General features: G+C 46.3%; 2 protein-coding genes across 4 annotated transcripts; both read left to right on the plus strand.

Annotated features, from left to right (window-relative positions):
• The first annotated feature begins 2898 nt into the window (after window positions 1-2898).
• On the plus strand, window positions 2899-10217 carry myo1hb (myosin IHb). Of its 3 annotated transcripts, none has more exons than XM_076045010.1 (30): window positions 2902-3215; window positions 3452-3567; window positions 3654-3852; window positions 3936-4016; window positions 4091-4270; window positions 4367-4465; window positions 4555-4668; window positions 4760-4951; window positions 5048-5115; window positions 5182-5287; window positions 5376-5456; window positions 5542-5633; window positions 5718-5812; window positions 5938-5984; window positions 6066-6146; window positions 6231-6336; window positions 6429-6546; window positions 6867-6980; window positions 7125-7201; window positions 7278-7346; window positions 7421-7505; window positions 7811-7973; window positions 8147-8230; window positions 8315-8408; window positions 8535-8611; window positions 8710-8845; window positions 8942-9012; window positions 9231-9328; window positions 9406-9505; window positions 9590-10217. In XM_076045010.1, the coding sequence occupies exons 1-30, from the start codon at window positions 3090-3092 to the stop codon at window positions 9614-9616; spliced, it is 3096 nt and encodes a 1031-aa protein (XP_075901125.1). In that variant the 5' UTR covers window positions 2902-3089; the 3' UTR covers window positions 9617-10217. The 3 variants fall into 3 exon arrangements, with proteins under 3 accessions (XP_075901124.1, XP_075901125.1, XP_075901126.1); XM_076045011.1 differs by having other exon boundaries at window positions 2903-3215; window positions 8556-8611; XM_076045009.1 differs by having other exon boundaries at window positions 2899-3215; window positions 5542-5812.
• Window positions 10218-10543: 326 nt separating this feature from the next.
• susd2 (sushi domain containing 2) lies at window positions 10544-18972 on the plus strand. Its single transcript, XM_076045014.1, has 15 exons — window positions 10544-10695; window positions 11045-11243; window positions 11998-12149; window positions 12242-12409; window positions 12850-13024; window positions 13119-13320; window positions 13790-13875; window positions 14466-14734; window positions 15154-15288; window positions 15384-15545; window positions 15633-15881; window positions 16939-17122; window positions 17201-17295; window positions 17394-17573; window positions 18361-18972. The coding sequence occupies exons 1-15, from the start codon at window positions 10635-10637 to the stop codon at window positions 18474-18476; spliced, it is 2433 nt and encodes an 810-aa protein (XP_075901129.1). The 5' UTR covers window positions 10544-10634; the 3' UTR covers window positions 18477-18972.
• The last annotated feature ends 880 nt before the right edge of the window (window positions 18973-19852 follow it).

The raw sequence follows: 19852 nt of genomic DNA on the forward strand, positions 1-19852 counted from the left end.
TATATATATATATATACATATATATATATATATGTGTGTGTGTGTATAAAATGTTGAGATTTTATACAACACACACACACACACACACACACACACACAAACACACACACACATATATATATATATATGTGTGTATGAAATCTCAACATTTATGTTTTTTATTTCCCTGCCTATGTAAGTTTTCCTTCATATGTATCCACTCTGTAGTAATGCTGTGTTTTCTTTCCTTTGCTTTGACTGGTCTTTCTGCCGATCATTAGTAATGTAAGAGGCCCCATTCTTAGTGCTTACAGGAAGTACCATGTTAAAATTTAAAGAGCCGGCATGAGAGGGCGACAATAAAGCTGTTCATGGGTTAGTTCGCTGAACGGGCAGGCAGAGGTGAAGGACGACTGTGATGTGAGCTAGGGCTCCTTTTTTCCCTTCAAAATCTGATATATTTTTATTAATTCTCTACATTAAAACCGGATATATTTTAATCACCTCGAGCCAAAAATGAACTTGTTATGAGACCTGAAGTTCCTGCCTGCCTGGAACAGGTGCTTGATGCCGTGGCTCTGTCGGCAATTACCTGGAATCGAATCTGCCTAATCAAAGATCAGTAACGCAATACCTGTGCGGTAATTTTGCGGTGAGGAGGATGCTGGTGACGGGCTGCGCCGGCAGAGGGTACAGTTACGACATCCTTGTGTGACACGCGCGCACACACGCGCACTCTCTAGCTCAGCTGTTCGACACTTAACTGAAGCCCTGAATGATGATTTGGTGGCCGACCTGCATGAATCTTTAAGCAGCAGCTGCTTCCAGGGCCAGGTACCTCATTACGGCCTCATTACCTCTGATGCAGCTTGAACTCGGGGGCCAGCAGGCAGCAGCCCGTGCAGCCGTGCCACACTCCTCCTGCTCCTCCAGCTCCTCATCCTTCCTTCTTCATCACGACCTCGACCTTGATCATTGCAGGCGGAACTTTCCTGTGCGACTTTGATGAGAGGCTGCAGGATGAGAAAACTCATAGGCTGCTAAAAAGAAGAAAAAAAAAATCAGCCTCGCATGCTGGGATCGTTGTGGGCTAACACCTGAGAGGTTCGGATTGACTGGATCGGATTGGCGCAAAGGACCGGTTCCAGCCATGATGCACATGCCTTTGGAGGGGAAAGAGGTAATAGTGAGTGAGTTTTCTTTCAAAAGAAAACTACCTAATGTGTTTTGCGAACCGGTAGATGGGAACATCTGTGAATATGTTTAAAAGTTTGTTTCTTCAGGCTCAGGCAAAACTTTCAGCATCTTCAGGCTTTGGTGTGTCTAAACTTTTGTTCTAAACCAGCAAATTAAGCTAAAATCCAAAATCCCCAGCAGAATGAAGTGAAAGAGCAGAAGGTAGCCCAGGTCTGGAGTTGGTGAAAACCTAAAAACACAGTTGGAAGCAGAGGAAGACAAAGGGAAATTTAAATATTTATCCATCAGTACGCTTTTATCAGATGTGAGTGTGTGCCTGTGTGAAACTGTAGCATCAGCGGAGGTACTGTACCTCGTAGTCAGGTTTCTCTGGGTGCCGTTGGCCTCCTGCACGTGTGTGTTGCCCCGGGCGATGAGAGCCGTCAGTCAATGGGCCGCGCAGAGCGCCGGAGTGATATCTCTTTCACCGGCCTAACTGCCACTTTGTGGCCGAGTAACAGGATCCATCAGCAGGCGCTGGACGGAGAGGGACAATAGGGGGGCGCTCTCAGCTGATTGGCTGCCTGCGGCTCAGATGGACTTTCTTCTTCTTCTTCTTCTGCTGCTGCTGCTGCTGCCGTGGCCAGACATCCAAATGTGATGTTTTATGTTTATAGTTCATGTCGCAATACAGTAGATGTGTCTCTTTGTGTGTGTGTGTGTGTGTGTGTGTGCAGTCCTGCTTGCCATCAGCCCTACACATAAAAAAAAGCCACTTGATTTGTGCAGAAGAAATAAATAATTTGTTGCTGTGAAAAGTTCTTTCTTTTAAAATTATGTTAATATGAAACAAAGAATTGTTTTTAACATGACATTTTTTATTTTAAATTATGGCCGGGAAGAGGTGGTGGTGGTGGTGAGGGTTGAGGGGGTTCTTATTTGGCAACTCCGGACTCATTCATCAGCAAACGCAGAGACACTTGCAGAAACACATGTTCAGGTCGAGATTGGTTTCCTTTGTACGACATTAGCTGCGTTATTAATGATTTCCCACCAAAGGAAGCAGCGACTCTAATCTGTCTGTGTTTCCTGCTGAGTCTCCCTCTCAGCAAAATCAGCCAAGCACTAAGACAGCAACACACACACACACACACACACACACACACACACACACAAAGTCCTCTGCTGGTGTAGGTGATACTTTTTATTTTTCACTTTTATGTTTTTATGCCTGTCACAGTCTCATGAGTTTGCTGTGAGGGCCGTGAGTTTGGCTTGACACTGACCTGCTCATGGCTCCGCTTGGCTGTCGGAAGGCCAAACTGGTGATGCGTGACACGGGACAGCTCTCAACGCGGCGCCGTAATTAAAGCGCACGCTGATTATTTTACCCGGCGCATTTTAAAGCAGCCCATTCCGTTATCCAATAGTCAGCGTGGCTCGGCTCTTTAATTAAAATACGGATTAGGCTGGTGTTGTCTGTGAAGTGAATTTGTGTGTCTTTCTTCGTGTCGGATGTCCACTCTTTTTTTTTTTTTTTTGGCAAACTGGAGACAGATGAGATAGGGGAGAGGCTGTTTTTAGGTTTGAGGATGTAACCAAGGCCACTGGGGACAAAGAATCACTGATACAGAAGCAGGAAAACAACGTATGATGTCAATGATTGTGAGCGTGTGTGTGCGTGCGTGCAAGCGTGCATGTGGTCATGAAGGATGACAACACCAACGTACACTGATAAATGTGGAAAACAGGACGTAGAGGAAAAGGGACGAGCCTGGTCCCCACAGAAAGAACGAAGACTTGTAGACCAGTCAGACTTTTGATTGAGGCCCAGTGGTTGTTGCTCAGAGGATAACTCCTCGGGAACACCTTGTCTGTTTTTTTGTGCCGGGACTCAGAGCCTGGAGGAGCGGTGCGGTCAGATCCTGAGGAACATGGAAGCGGCCCTGACGGCTCGGGACCGTGTAGGCATCCAGGACTTTGTCCTCCTGGACGCCCACACCAGTGAGACGGCCTTCCTGGACAACCTGAGGAAACGCTTCCACGAGAACCTAATTTACGTGAGTCACCCAGAGTCTCAGGCTTTGCCTTTTGTCTCCTGATTGGTTGATGCGTTGCTTGCGACTGTGCTGAATCAGACGCCTGCCTGCTGCTGAAACCGCAGCTTGTGCCGAGGTCACGACAAAAGTTATTGTTCTGGATGAGAGTGAAAACTGCATATTATTGGCGAGTGATCGGTGCAGGACACGGCCAGGTTTGTAGGACGCCACTCCCTTTCTTTTTGCTTCCTCTGCAGACCTACATCGGGACCCTTTTGGTGTCTGTCAACCCGTACAAGGAGCTGGACATCTACAGCAAGAAGCAAATGGACACATACATGGGCGTCAACTTCTTCGAGCTGCCGCCTCACATGTTAGATTTTTTTCAAACTGATTTGGGAGTTTCCATGTTGTAGGTTTCAGCCGATAAACAGCACCATTTACTCCTCTCTCTCGCAGTTACGCACTGGCAGACAACGTCTTTCGCACCATGCAGTCAGAGTTCAACAATCACTTCATACTGATCTCTGGGGAGAGCGGAGCCGGCAAGACCGAGGCCTCCAAGAAGATCCTGCAGTTCTACGCCGTCAGCTGCCCGAGTACCAAAGTCCTGGACAACGTCCGGGACCGGCTCCTCCTCTCCAACCCGGTGCTTGAGGTCTGTGATGGCGCCCTGCGACCTACAGTGATAAAGATGATGTGGTTTGCAAACGGGTTGTGTGTTTTTTTTTTCCTGCACAGGCCTTTGGTAATGCCAAAACTCTGAAAAATGACAACTCCAGCCGCTTTGGAAAGTACATGGACATCCAGTTTGACCACCAGGTGGCCTCCAATGTCCCCAGTATGACCGTAGCTTGTAAATCTTTCTAGCGGCTAAAGCTCACATTCTCCCTCAGGGCGGTGCAGTCGGCGGTCACATCTTGAGCTACCTGCTGGAGAAGTCCCGCGTGGTCCACCAGAACCACGGTGAGAGGAATTTCCACATTTTCTACCAGCTGGTGGAGGGAGGAGAAGAGGACCTGCTGCGGTGGCTGGGCTTGGAGAGAAACTGCCAGCTTTACAGATACCTCGTGCAAGTCAGTGGGCAAAAAAAAAAACTCCAGACGGCACAAGCTCTCCGTTTAGGGTGCAGTGAAGATCTCTAGCAGCTCTGTTGTGGTTGCCTTCCTCAGGGTGACTGTGCCAAAGTCAGCTCCATCAGTGACAAGAGCGACTGGAGGATGCTGCGCAAAGCCCTCGCCGTCATTGAGTTCAGCGAGAGCGACGTGGAGGTGAGAACTTTAGTTAAACTAGCTAAACAAAATCCTGCATGGTACTGATCGATGGAGTTTTTCTTCCTCCAATCTGCCTGGAACTGCAGGACTTGTTCAGCATAATTGCCAGTGTGCTCCATCTGGGAAACATCAGATTTGAAGCGGACGGCCGAGGGTACGCCTGCACCAGCGGCCACAAGGAGACACACTGGGTGTCGAAGGTGAGGCTCACACAAGTTTGATTATGGCCTGTTCTGCCACCGGTGATGACCAATTGTTTTTTTTTTTTATGTCTTTCCTGTTGCTGTGCAGCTGCTGGGGATCCCCACTCAGGTGCTACTACAGGGCTTGACTCACAGGAAGATAGAAGCCAAAGCAGAGGAGGTGCTCAGTCCCTTCTCAGTGGACCATGCAGTATATGCCAGAGACGCCCTTGCCAAAGCCATCTACGGCCGCACCTTTAGCTGGCTGGTCGGCAAGATCAATGAGTCCTTAGTCAACAAGGTAAGATAATTCTGATATTTGACATTCACTCCCCAAAAGGGCAGTGACAACATGGCATACATTTTTCATAAAACCAAACCACAAACATTTCTGCAGGATTCATCCAGGAAAACCGTGATTGGTCTGCTAGACATCTACGGTTTTGAGGTCTTCAGTGTCAACAGGTGAGAGGGCTGGCTAAAAACTAAAATGTTTAGAGATGCAGATACAGAGTGTGCCATTCGTTTCAGCTTTGAGCAGTTTTGCATCAACTACTGCAATGAGAAGTTGCAGCAGCTTTTCATCCAGCTGACGCTAAAGTCTGAGCAGGAAGAGTACGAGATGGAGGGGATCGAAGTAAGGCTACAAAGTGTTAAAAATGTCCTTTCAGTTAGATATGAAAGGAACTGTATTCTAAATGTCCTTTATTTAAAAAACATTTCAGTGGGAACCAGTGCCATATTTCAACAACAAGATCATTTGCGACCTAGTGGAAGAGAAACACAGAGGCATCATTGCATTGCTGGTAAATGTCGAGTCAACTTGAGCCGTTCCACCTTTGACCGTGATGTAAAGTTCAGTTTATCGACGCCTGGTGTCTTTACATACAGGATGAGGAATGTTTACTTCCCGGAGAGGCCACAGATCTAACCTTCCTGGAGAAAATGGAGGAGAAGATCTGCGGTCACCCACACTTTGTCACGTCAGTTACACATTATTGTTGTGGACGTCAGACACATAGAGATAAAAATTATCTGAAAAAAACTCTCTGTCCCATCCCCTGCAGCCATAAGCTTGCAGACCAAAAGACCAGGAAAACACTGGAGAGAGGAGACTTCCGCCTCTTGCACTATGCTGGGGAGGTCACCTACTGTGTTGTGGGTGAGGCACTGAGGCAATGCTGTGTTTTCAAATTACTCATAAACTAGGATGCAATTTTGCAATGTCCGCCCACACATGAGATCCCATCGAACTTGAAGTTTTTATTTGGTTCTCCGAACTTTCAGGCTTCCTGGACAAGAACAATGACCTCCTCTATCGGAACGGGAAAGAGGTAACTCCGGTAACTGAATCTCACAAGTCGTCCCGGATCGAGTGTCTGACATTATTCCATGATTCTTCCGCCATCCCGCAGGTCATGCGACAGTCCAAGAATGCTATTGTCAAACACTGTTTCCCTGCGACCGAACCACACAGCAAGAGGAGACCAGAAACTGTAAGAAAGCGTTCTGAAGATGACAATGATGATGACAATGTACCGTTGTTGACAGACTGCTGCAAACATCATTCTTCTTTCCAGGTAGTGACTCAGTTCAAGAACAGTCTGGTGGGTCTGACTGAGATCCTGATGTCCAAGGAGCCCTGGTACGTGCGCTGCATCAAGCCCAACGAGTCCAAGCAGCCAGGTGAAGCCCGCCAATCCCACACACAGCAGCGTGTCCCAACACGTTTGGTTGGACATGCCATAGACACACTTCCTGTCTCTCTCCCATTGCAGGGCGCTTTGATGACGTGCTAGTGAGACATCAGGTGAAGTACCTGGGCCTGATGGAGCACCTGAGGGTCAGACGGGCTGGGTTTGCATACCGACGCAAATATGAAATCTTCCTCCAGAGGTAGAGGCACCGCAAACTTTATTTATTTAATTATTTATTTGTTTATTTATTTATTAATTCAGGTCTTTGGTTTCTGACACGGTTTACTCAACACAACCCATTAACACTGGTAGTCTGTCTCCATTCTTCATAATGCAAGGACAAAAACCATTAGAAACAATCACACATCAGAATGTGATGCACAGACCACTGGCTGGCATTGTGTTGAGACGATGGAGTCATGCAACTTGAACGCTAATCAAGGAAACTAAAAAAGAAGAAATAGGAGAGGAAGAAGGTTGCCACGTGCTATGTTGTTTGTGTGTGTCTTTCCTGGTCAGGTACAAGCCCCTTTGTCCCGACACCTGGCCCAACTGGAGGGGCTCGGCAGCGGAAGGCGTACAGCGTTTGATCAAACACCTCGGCTACAAACGGGATGAGTACAAGATGGGCCGGTACGCAGACAGAGATGAATCGGATGTGATCGGATCCACACTTCCCGGATGTTCCGGGAGATCCTGCTGCTTTCACTCCCAACACATGACGACATCCCGAAAATCTTGACAGAGTTTTCTTTCCTCTCTTTTATGGACCAACAGGACCAAGATTTTCATCCGGCACCCAAGAACTCTGTTCGCGACAGAAGACGCCTTTCAAGTCTGCAAACACAAGCTAGGTGAGCAGCAAATGAAGACGCAGTGAAGCATCTGATTGAATCCTATAGAGAATATAACAGCATGTGTCTTTTGCAGCTACCAGAATCCAAGCCAAGTACAAGGGCTACAGGGTGAAAGAGGAATATGCCAAACAGAAAGAGGCCGGTGTGTGAACTTAACAACAGACGTAGACTAAATATTTTTCAGATTTTTAACCTCTCCTCCTCCTGTTTAAACAGCCACCAAGATTGAGAACTGCTGGAGAGGTTTGCTGGCCAGGAAGGAGCGCGAGAAGAGGGCGTGGGCCGTCAAAGTCATCAAGAAGTGAGCAGTACATTTCTGAACAAATTTCGAAATCTTCCTAGAAATCAAATGCCTATTTGAAGTATTTGTATTGGCTTGTCTGGAGCCAAATAAAGTTGTTGGTCAGTAGGGGGCAGTATAGGCAGGTTTCAGGTGGGAAACGATGGAAGTGATGTTCTTCTTCGTGGATGAATCAAAGTTGTTGATCCTGACTTAATATTGGCAAGATTTCTGCTCACCAATGCAAATTTTTACAGAATCAATTTCAAACGGATGATTAAGAAAGAGAGTTAGCAGTCACACTTCTGTCTGTCTCTCTCGTGCAGGTTCATCAAAGGATTCATAACCAGGAATCAGCCCTCCTGTGTGGACAACAGCGAGTATCTGGCCTATGTGAGGCAGAACTACCTCACGCGTTTGGCCGAGAACCTCCCCAAAACTGTCCTGGAGAAAGACCATTGGCTTACAGCTCCACCCATCATGCAGGAGGTCAGCAGGCTGGTTTGCACACCTGAGCGAATCAGAATCAAGTCAGACAACTTTTTTTCTAACTCCTTGACATTGGCTGCAAATATCTTTGCAACTTTTAAATCTGTAGCTTTTCTTTTTAATGTGATATACAAATGAAATTGACACTGGCATTGACGTGCACGCCTTCTCAGGCTTCCCAGCTCTTGAAGAAGCTCTACACCCGACTCATGGTGAGAAAGTACGTCCGAGGGATCAGCCCACAGAGAAAAGCACAGGTAATTCACAGAAACCTTAGAGGTCCCGGACAGGTAAATAGATCAGAGAATAACCTTGGACTGGGTTCTCCTGCCTGTTTGCAGTTGCTGTTAAAAGCCCAAACCAGCACCATGTTTAAGTGCAAGAAGGAAAACTACCCCTTCAGTGTGTGCAGACCGTTCGCAGACACCAGGATTTGTAAGACACAATTTCAAATGATTCTGCTGGAAAATGATAACTATACTTAACCTCAATGCAAGATGCAAAAAAAACTTACGTAAAACTGGACGTATCCATGTAAGAATGTAAGAATCGGGGTTTGAGGGTCTCTCCTATTTCATCAAGGTGCAGAGGATATAAACACCAAGGTGCTTCAGATCATGCAGCACGAGCAGGTCAAGGTAGTGGAACAGTGACTTACTTTGTTTGACTCCCAACTCCAAAGAACAAAAGAAAACGCCTTGGATCTGACTGTTGTGTGTGTGTGTGTGTCCACCAGTACAGCGTACCGGTGGTCAAGTACGACAGGAATGGCTTCAGGCCTCGTCTGCGGCAGCTCATCTTCACGCTGGAGGCCGCCTACTTGGTGGAGGAGGCCAAGATCAAGCAGCGGATGGATTACGGCTCTCTGAGGGGTGAGCAAGCAGCTGACAGGGCGTTTCGAAGGCAAGTCGTTGATCAAAATTCTTTCAAAGGCTCAATTATACCCGACTTTTTCCCTCCACGTGCAGGTGTGTCGGTCAGCAACTTAAGCGACAACTTCCTGATCCTGCACGTGAGCTGCGATGACATCAAACAGAAGGTAGCGCAGACGCACAAACCCGTGCAGACTGGAAGTGTTCCAGTTGGTCTCCTCAGTCATTTTCTTGGCCTTGGTCTTTTTTGTGAAATATAACCACCATGCAGACAAGTTGGACACATATGAGCTTTGGTTTGTACTGTTTTCCTTCTGGCTAAAAAACAGCCAAACAAACAAACACCATTATGATCAGCTGACTACTGAGACGTTTTGAAATTCAGGGCGACCTGGTGCTGCAGTGCGACTACCTGTTTGAGGCCCTGACGAAGCTGTGTGTCATCGCCAACAAACAGAACTACATCAAAGTGGTCCAGGGAAGGTACATAAATGTCTGTTGATGAAAAAAAAAAGAACAACACACTATCAGGAGGCTGACCATGCCAATGTTCGCTGCAGCGTTCGCTTTGACATCCAGCCGGGCAGAGAGGGCTTCGTAGACTTCAAGAGTGGCCAGGAGTCCATCGTCTACCGGGCCAAGAATGGTCACCTGATGGTGGTGAGTCCGGTAGTTGCGGTCACACGAACACGCAGCAAGCGAATGCGCTGGTGAACTGACCGGACTCTCTGCCTCCCCTTGCAGGAATCGACCAGAGCCAAGTCCAGATGACGCTGCAGTGCCGTAGTTTCCATCATCACCTCCTCTGCTGCCAATCGTGATGTCATTGGACTCTACAGTTAGCTTATTTTACTCATATGCAAAAAGAAATAGGGCTATTAATGTAATAAAAATGTTGGAATAATCCTGAGGGGGATCTGAATTTACTCGAAATATTCATGTTAGCAGAAAATCACCCAGCACAAATGTGAGAAAGTAAAATAAGAGACAAAACTATATTAAAGAGGCAAGACTATCATAACATTTAAGAATAAATAAATAATAATCATTTTCAATGCTTTGGCTCTAAACTAGTTCGTGATGATGGTGAAGCATTAATCAATTGTAGCTTGTGGCTAAATCTGCCATCATAAGGAGCACTTGAGGTTGTTTCCTCACTTGTTGTGGCGTCAGGTAGTTTTGGTTGGGCCTCCACTCCTCCACACTTGCACCCAATCAAATACATGATTTCTTTGACAAAAAGTCCAGTTTGTGCACTGTATGGAATTTAAAAAGAGGCACTTATAGTTACTTTTTTGTATGTTTTACTATTATGTTATATTATCATTATTATTTCACACAAACTGCCACATTAAAACATGTTAAAAAAATTTGTGTGAAGTCTCTCAATCAACACAGGTCACCTGCCGCATATTCACAGAATATGCCACAGAAACAAAAGCACAGAAATTCACAATCTCAACATCGATTCAAAATTTGCAGACAGGTATAAATTATTTTATGCCTGGAAGGTTTGAAATAAAAGACGTTTCGATGATCTTAAGTTGTATGTTCAGACATATTTATCAGTTTTCATCTCCACTAAAGGTTGATTAATTTGCTGATAGCTCTGATTGCCACTGAGGTGAGTTACGGTCAAAGGTAGCCGTGTTTTGCTCTGACTCCGAGTTGATGATTAAATGGGTGACAGCTTTTGCAAAAAGCTTTGACTGGAGGGCCAAGGTTTAAAACCCTGCCGGGACAACGTCGAGGCAGCAGCTGCAGCAGCGAAGCTCACCGAGCCGTCAAGATGAACAGAATCACTGCGGCGCTATTCCTCCTTCTGGTTTCGGGTTTCTGCTGGACTTTCGGTAAGTGTTGTATTTGTGTGTGTGTGTGTGTGTGTGTGTGTGGAGGTGGAGGGGGTGTACAGACCTATGCCTCTGTTGAGAAAAAACAGAAAGAAAACAGGAGGATAAAAGCTGACAGTCTGTGATTTAACTGAAGCTAATAAAACTAAAGGGGAGAAGTTTCCAGGCAGCAAATCAAACTTCCTCCCGCCCCAAAATACAATAAACATTAAAATAACAATTGACGAATTAAGAAACATCTCTATGTTCTACATATTGACAAAAAGTTAATTATATTTTTCTGGATTTTTTTTTTAAATAAATTATTTCAAAGTGTGTTCAGATCACATCTGTCTTTCTTGCCGCACAGGACAAACATGTGAGAGAAAGTGCGGAGAAACCTTGGACTCGTGCTCGTGCCACCCCACGTGCAACTCTCTCGGTAACTGCTGCCTAGACTTTAGGCAGTACTGCGTAGAGATGTCGCCGTACTCTGGGACCATTATGGGTGGGACGGATTTCACGATCAAGGATGCCGTTTTCCCAGCAAACTCCACTGTGGTTTGCAGGTTGGTGGAATCTCCTCTTCCTTCTCGCCCTTCAGAGCCGTAACGCAGCTCAATAAGCAGCCAACAGCAAACAGACGCGGCTCAATGCTAACCATGAGATGTTGTTGCAAAAAAACAAAACAAAATGGTAGCCCAAACTATAATTTGCAGGAATTCTTGAGTGATTACGTACAGCGCAAAACCATGACATCGAGTGGGGAAATTAGGCCACTAATCGCACCTTTAAATTATTTACTTTGCATGATTTAAAAGCCAAAAGTCCGCTATATAGACACAACTTCAATGTCGAATTTCCACAACTTCTCTGGTTCACGTGGTCACAACAGATTCCTGTCAATTGTGCTGTGTCATCATTTTTACATCATTTATATATCATTTTCATCAGCCAGAGCAATTTGAACGTTTCCACAATCTGCTTTTTTAATGATTACTCATCACAACACAACATAGAACAGGCACGGGAAAACTACGGCCCACGGGCCACATCTGCCTGCCCGCTGCGTGTCTCTGTCCGGCCCTTGTGAAGCCAGTCATAAATCAACCCCCCCCGTGACCCGCCAACACGATGCAGGTCTGGCCCGTTACAAAAAACTTTTGCCCACCCATGACATAGAAGGTAGTCACCAGCAACTTGAATTAACAGACACAGCAATCGGGTGCCTTCCTCGTTTAACAGCAGCGTAAAACCTTTTGCTTCCCTCACGTGACCTGAGTAGAAAGTGCACCGCCGGACCTTCTCATTGGCTCTCCGCAGGTTCAACCAGGAGACTAACACCGAGGGCTATGTGGACACGAGTGGCAGTGGCCACTGCATTTCCCCACTGCTGTACCAGACTGGGTGGCTTAGTGTGGAGGTCTCCTCGGACAACGGCGCCACGTTCAACAGGGAAGGGGCCTGGCTCTCTGGTAGGACACCCGCCCCTCCCCCCTCCACACCTCGCGGAGGTTTTCTCTCCCTCTCTGAAAAATTATATCTGCTTGTCACATCTTTTCTGCAGTGCACACGGGCAAGTTGGACGCTATATTCAAGGCCGCCCTGGTCAACTCCACAAAGTGGCAGTACTACGGCACGCCCGGCTTCAATGGCAGCCTCGAGATGACGTGGGACCCCCTGCTGGTCAACGCAGAGAGAGTCAATTTGGAGCTGTGGGGCTACGCGGAGACAGGTGAGAGCGCCATTTCAAGCACTCTGAAGATCTTTAAAAGGAAATCCCAATTTTCTACCTTTTTTAGACATTTTCTGGTTGATGATTTTGCGAGTGACATATTTAGCCCTATGTTGACAGCCTTCCAGCAAAATAATTGGCTTTTTGCTTTCTGCTTCAGAGCAAACTGACACTTTGATGGACATTCCACTTTTTTTGCCCACCAGGGGGACAAAAAACAAAACAAAATGAGGTGGTCTGGGAGGGTGGAGCCAACACCTGGCCTGGAGAGGACGTGGTTGCTAAATAGTGTACTTTGTGACATCACAAAGGGCAGATTTCCACTGTTTCAACTGTAGACGCGAGGTTAACGGGGACCTACTGTTGCATCTGCCTGCACTGGCTGCTGATTGGCTCTGGTTGCTGCCCATCCACACCTGTGTCAATCTGTGTCTCTGCAGGAGACCCGTATACAGACAGCTGGGCGGGCGAGTGGAAGTACCTCTACATGCTTGAAAAAGATCAGCCCAACGACGGAAACTTCAACTTCGTTCCCAAACCGGCTGCCGGCAACTTTTCCCAATGGGAGCTGGGTGCCATACGTGTGAGCTCAAGCAACCACAGCGACGGCGCATTGTACGTCAGCCGACACACTCTGACAATCAGGGAAAAATCACATTTTTACAGGGCTTTTTAAACCCCCGTCTGTGCTGATCACTTTAAATCCAAGGAACGTGGAGGCTGTGTGGACGGAGGATCACGCCCTGGCCTGGCACCTGGAGGAGGCGTTTCGACTGGACTCAGCTGAGTGGGCCCTAAATAAATGTCTGGTGTGGGATGAGCTGGAGACACAGCTGCCGGGCTTCACCGAGGAGATCATTGACTGCCCGTGCACCCTGGCTCAAGCCAGGGCCGACACTGGAAGGTTTCACGTAAGTGTGAGGAGAAGAAGCAGCAGCAAGTGACATTTAATGATTAAACACTTGTTTGTGCTTTATTAACATGATATCACGTCATAAATCAGGGCTAAATCTGGGATGGAAAGAACATCGTCTGCTGTTTCATTGGGCTGCTTTATTGGACGTGTAAAGTTATGTAATGACGGTGGCGCCCGATACTTATCGCCTTAACAATCACTTTTACAGTCACCGTGCGCGTTTTGTGATCTTTTACGGCGAGGGTTCAGCAGAGCCACTCGTGTCATCTGGGGGACAAAGAAGTCTGCACGTGTGCACCAACAGAATGTTGTTTGTGCACGCGAGACATGTCACATTTTTTGCATGGCTGCTGTATTTATGTATATAAAATTTGAAGAACTGAGAGTTGACAAGGCGGCGAACTCTGGGGGGGCTGGTTAGGTGATGCTGGATGCTAACAGGGTGCCACCTCTACTTTACGCAGACTGACTACGGATGTGACATGGAGAAAGGCAGCGTGTGCACCTACCACCCAGGAAGTATCCACTGTGTGAGGGCGATACAGGCCAGGTGAGTCCAATGTACCAATCACTTTGATTCACTTGGCAGCCTAGATCCTCATTTTTAGCTGAATTTAGAAATCTTATTTGTTGTTGTTAGAATAGAATAATAATAATGATTCCCCCAAGGGGGAAATTCATGTTGCAGCGATACAACACAAGGCAGAACAGTGTTTGTCTGCCAGTAGCAACAACACCATCAACAGTAAAATATAATAATTACAAAAGATAAAAAAAACTCATAAATGGGATAAGGTGAATCATATAGTGCAATTTAAAGTGCTACGCCTTGTGTGTGTGTGCGTGTGTGTGTGCACGCGCGTGCGTGCGCACGTTCCGTTAATTGAATTGTTGTTGATCGACCTACGCCCACCCAGTCTTTTGATATCGCAAAGTTTGGTCTCTCAAAGATGTTTCACCTCTTTGAGAGACCAAAAGACACCAAAAACCAGTCCAGTTGCCTTCACTTCACACCAAGACTATCGCAACCTGGACTACTAAGAACCTTCAGAGACCTTTTATCCATTCAAGATGAAGCTACGGGTTGAAATCCTGGTTACCTTCAGCATGTCTTTATTTTCTTTACCATTTGGGAAACAGCCCCACGCGAGGCGCAGGCCAGCAGTGTTGCTACGACCACGCCGGCGCTCAGGTCCTGACGAGCGACTCCATCGGAGGCAGCACCCCAGACCGGGGACATGACTGGGGCTCGCCTCCGTTCAGGAAGCCTCCCCGCGTGCCAGGACAGTCGCACTGGGTATATGACGTCCTTAGCTTCTACTACTGCTGCCTGTGGTCCGACAACTGCAACTACTACTTCAAGCATCGGCCGTCCAGCGACTGCCGACGCTACACCCCACCCAGTTCGGGTGAGTTGGAAGCAGAAGCCCCTTAAAAAGCTTCAGATTTGAGTTTCAATTTGAGAGGCCGTAGAGTTGATTAATACACTGAAACTGAGGACTCATTTTTTTAAAGTTACGTTTTACTAAAAAAGTAGGTTCCTCAGAGTTCAAAAGAATATGTTCTCATACTACACTTAAAATTTCACTTGCATATCTTCAATATTGCTTGAATTCAATTTTCCACATACCAGGGTAAAAACACAGTTAAGGTGCAAACAATCCCAGAACGCGTGACCCAGTTAGAAGACCACCTTCTCCTGCTGCTGGACATTTTCCTACAGTTAATTTAATATTCAGTGGAATAAAGGACAGTTACACTTCAGAAGGAGTTCTAGACTAGACAGTCAATGCTCCTCGTGCCAGACATTTTCTCTGTGCGATTCTAGCCGTGGTGTTTGGAGATCCCCACTTCATCACGTTTGACGGCATGCAGTACTCTTTCAACGGCAAAGGTGAATACACCCTGGTCATGTCAGCAAAGGAGAATCTGACAATCCAGGGACGGACGGCGCCTGTCAATTGTAAGAGAGCAACCTTTTACATGTCAAAATGTCTCCCATAAAGTTCGGGATTCGCTCAGTCACTCATTTTTATCACTGATGCTCATTTCTCGCAGCGTCCAACATGACCCTGAACGCCACCAAACTGACATCGACTGTCATGCAGGAGAAACAGTCCGACGTGATTGAGGTGCGGCTGGTGGGCACGAGCGGCCTGGAGGTGCTGCAGAATCAGCAGGCGCTCAACTTCAGCGAGCAGAGCTGGATGGACATGAACAGTGAGATCCTCATCAATCTTCAAAAACATTTGTCATCTTGGTACTTCGAAAGACCAGCGAGATTCACGTTAAAACCTGCCCCGCCAGGTGTCTTTGTCTTTTGCCCGACCCCTGACAATGTGACGGTGATGTTCCCCTCCGGTGCTGGCGTGGAGGTGCGGCGGAGGGGGGAAACCATGACGACCACGGTGCTCCTGCCGGGTAGCTTCGCCAGCGAGACCCGCGGCCTGCTGGGGATGATGAACAACAACATCAACGACGACCTCACCTTCAGTGACGGACAGGTGGTGAAGAACAGCAGCGATCCACTGGAAGTGTTCTCCTTTGGGGCAAGCTGTAAGCATCCGGGAAGCTGGGGGTGGGGAAGAGTTGGTTCGTAACACAGCCGATAGCCATTCAAGTTCAGGGAGGCATGTCCTGATCTCCCAGGGTCCATCTCCATGTCTTAGGCACTGTGTCCTTGTTTGCAACAGCTGCAGGGGCAGAGATAGGCTCTGTTCAGCCTGCAGGTGAATCTGTGATGTCATATAATTGCCACAGCAGCACTTGTTGCGATACATGCCCTGGAGCTTCGCTTGAATGGCGCTATCTCCCCACATGGGCACTGAGTTTCCTCCTCTGTCCAGGAACTGCTGTTGTCTACTTCTTCTGTCTGCTCCATTACGTTACAGCTCCGCACCTCCAATGGCGCTCTCTGGTCTGGCACATTGGGTCTTGCGTCGTGTAGAGTGACGTCACAGACAGTCAAAACCGATCGGTGTGTTTGGAGCTGTTCAGGCTGAGACGCATTTGTTCAAATGCCATTTGAAACTACCTCCCAAAGAGTTTTGCAAAAATTGGATTTCATGAGTTTTGTGACTTTTCAGACGACAAAAGAGCCATCCGGTTTCAATCTGGATGGACTAAAAATATGAATTTGGTTGGCAGTCTGAACATGGCCATAGAGGCCTCTGCTTGCTGCTTGTAGACCTTGGGCTACAACAACATAACCATGTATGCTACCAAATACAGGCTACACATCTTCTTCTTCTTCTTCTTCTTCTTCTTCTTCTTCTTCTTCTTCTTCTTCTTCTTCTTCTTCACTCATCATCAATGAGGCCAAATAGTTCTGGTTGTGTGAAACTACAGTTTATTGTTCATTAGTTTTTAGGTTTTTACACAGCTTTATTAACATGAGATGGCATCTAAAGGATCATTCAGTGGAGTAATCTGATATAATGAAAGGCATAATGCCACACATGATGAATACACTAGTATCATTTTTATTTTTGCTCGCAGTATCCTTTGTTGCCGCTAGGTGCTGCTAAACCCTTGCGCATCGGGCCTTTAAGTTTTGCTTCCAGTTCAGTTTCTCAATGTCTGATGATTGCGTCGTGTTTTCTCTGTCTTGCAGGGGCCATTTCAAATGCGTCCGCCCTCTTTACATATGATTCCAAGGGTCTTTTGGATACATATTACCATGCCCAAAGGCACGACACAAGCTTCCTCCCAGTGTTTCCCATCCCTGAGGATCCAAACGATCCTTTGGCCAACAGCGCTTCGACCATATGCGCCGGAGAGGGCTCGGACTTCTGCAGGTGTGGTTGAAAAACATTCTCAATCTCCAGCTATTTTTTTTTCTCTGTTTCTGATCGCTTCTCTTCGTAATTTTGCAGGTATGATGTCTTGGTGGGACGCAGCCCAGCGTTGGGCAATGCCACCAAATTGACTTTCCAGAGTCACATGTCTCTCATGCAGGACCTGAAAACAGGCAAGTAACTCTGCTATCATGGGAATATGTAATAGCCTGCAATCACAAAATCTTTCTGTGGAGTTTACCGTGTTGTCTGCTTATGCTGCGGTATGCAGTGGTGTCCTGCGGGTCTCTCTCACCGCCGGACAATGGAAAAAAGGTGGGAACCTGGTACCTGGAGGGCGACCGAGTACGATTCTCCTGCAACAACAATTACCAACTGCAGGGGTCTTCTGTGCGCGTGTGCCAGTCGAGTGGCCAGTGGTCCGGAGAGGAGGCGAAATGCGTGGTTCCCAGTATGTTTTTGTTTTTGTTTTTTAAATCAAGCCGCCATTTAATTAAAAAAAAAAATTAAAAAAAAAATTGCTGCTTGTTGATCACAAAAAACCCTGTAAAATTTCATGTCTGACTTTTCTCCAACCCAATTTGGAAAATCTTTAATCCTTTCATCTGTCACGTCAGACGAGGTTCAAACTCGGGCAAATTGAACTTTTCAGTCAGGTGTGTGACTGAAAAGGTATGTGAAAAAAAAGAAAATGAAAAAAAGAAAAGAAAATGATCTCCAACCCTTTGACAACTCCTGCAAGTGCATTTCACTAACATTTTTTGCATTTTTTTTCATCTTTTGCACAACATGGGAGCCATTAGTGCCCAGCTGCGATCAGCTGACAAGCTAGCTGATCCAATCAGGGCTCCCCAGCAGACCAGTCACTTCGCGCAGGGTCCATTTGCATGTGACTCATCAGTTCAGCTGCAGCAGAGAATGTGCTGATTCAAAGTCTCCTTCTGCTATGTTAAATTTCTTATCTCCGCTTGCAACTTTGTACATGAATGTCTTCTTTCACTGCCATAAAGTCTGTCCCTCTGTCTTCAGCCAATCATTTACGACTAAACTAGAGGTCCAGTTGTAGTAATAATGTACGCAACATCATTTTGGATCCATCGCCAGGATGGAACGGTGAAATCAAAGATGAAATTAATCTTGTGGATTAATCAGCGCATGTACATAAAAGAATCAAGTACTATAATGATCGTACAAATTTTTGACAAGACTTTGGATAAAACGTCTTCCTTGCTTTCCAGGTAATCTCCCAGGAATTATAACCGGGACAGTGGTCGGAGCCGCGGCATTGGTTGTCATTATCGTAACACTGGTGCTCCTCACCAAGAAACAAAAAAAGAGGCGCAGTGCAGTATAGTCCCATTTAGCTAACTGATACCATGGACTTTTGCAAAGTTGTAAACATTCATAAATTGTTTTTGGGGTTGTTGTTTTTAAATTGCATAAACAGCCCCCAGTTTAAAGACGTGGACTTCTAAACCTCTCCCGCCACCTCCAACGAAGCGGATCCAAACGGCTCACACGAGTGAACAGTCGAGCAAACAGGTCGGCTGATCAGATGCACTGTAGTCATCAGACCTCAAAGCTCTGGCCAAAGGTTCCTCTCAAAGGAACAGAGCAACTCCACCCTCATGTAGATCTTCTGCTGCGGTAGATATTATTGCACCAATTATTATTTTTCTCCATGGAAGTTCAAAGTTTAACGTGTGTTGAGCTCTATTCGTGTTCACTGTGCAGCTCCTGCTGCCAAAGGTGAACCATGCATTGGAATTAACTGTGAATAAGCTGGATGTGTGTATAAGATATATGTAAGATACACAAATACATACGTTTACATATGTATTTAGAGAAAATGGGCTTCAATTACTAACTTATTATTATATTATGTTTGCTCAGTCAGCACTCCATCTCATTAATGTTGTGTAATGGCGCCTCTCTCTAGGTGGAACACCAGCGAGTGTTTGTGCACCACTAGGTATGCTGTTAATATGCTTCTAAAAATGATTGAACAATAAAGTTTTTCCTAAACAATGTGTCAAATAAATTGAGAGAGCAGAGTTATTGATCACGCAACTGTTAACAAATTCTGCCTCCTTGGCCTTTTTGTGTTCTTATGTAATCCGGGCAAATCATTCAAGTCATTCCGTGAGTGTTTTATAGGTATAACGACCATAAATCTTCCACCACTTATTACTTGTCCCTGGACTGTTTTTAATGAAACAATTACAATATTTTCAATCGCTAAATCAATGCAAGGAAAAAAAAAGACACACAAAAAAAAAGTCTCTAAAGCATGCAGTTCTGGGAATACACCCTTTGTGATGTCACAAAGGGTGCTGGTGCCAGATTAGTGACCACACCCCAAACCAGGTGCTGGCTCCACTTTGTTCTTGTCCACCTTCTAAGTGTGTGGACAACAAAGCATCAGCTTCAGCAGGGAGCTTGAAAGCCAGTGGGAGGTTGCAAACAGAGGGCTAAAAAAAAGCTGTTTTCTGGAAATCTGTTGAATTTGTTGGACTAATCAACCACGTGACGCCTAATGTGAGACCTAAACATGGGGGAAAATAAAGCTTAAACCAAAGTTTGTGAGCCTCCAAAGGGACACTCATGAAGCTTGAGATGTAAAATTCCTCACAAAGACGCAACATCGCTTCCTCCGTATCACCGCCACCAATGTTTTTCCCTCCTTCCTTTTTCGTGCAGCTCCCCGGTGTTGTTTGCAGTCAACCTACG

This window comes from Nelusetta ayraudi, unplaced genomic scaffold (genome assembly GCF_046127955.1).
Source record: "Nelusetta ayraudi isolate G7.1 ecotype Tasmania unplaced genomic scaffold, CSIRO-AGI_Nayr_v1 ptg000083l, whole genome shotgun sequence".
NCBI classification, from domain to species: Eukaryota; Metazoa; Chordata; class Actinopteri; order Tetraodontiformes; family Monacanthidae; genus Nelusetta; species Nelusetta ayraudi.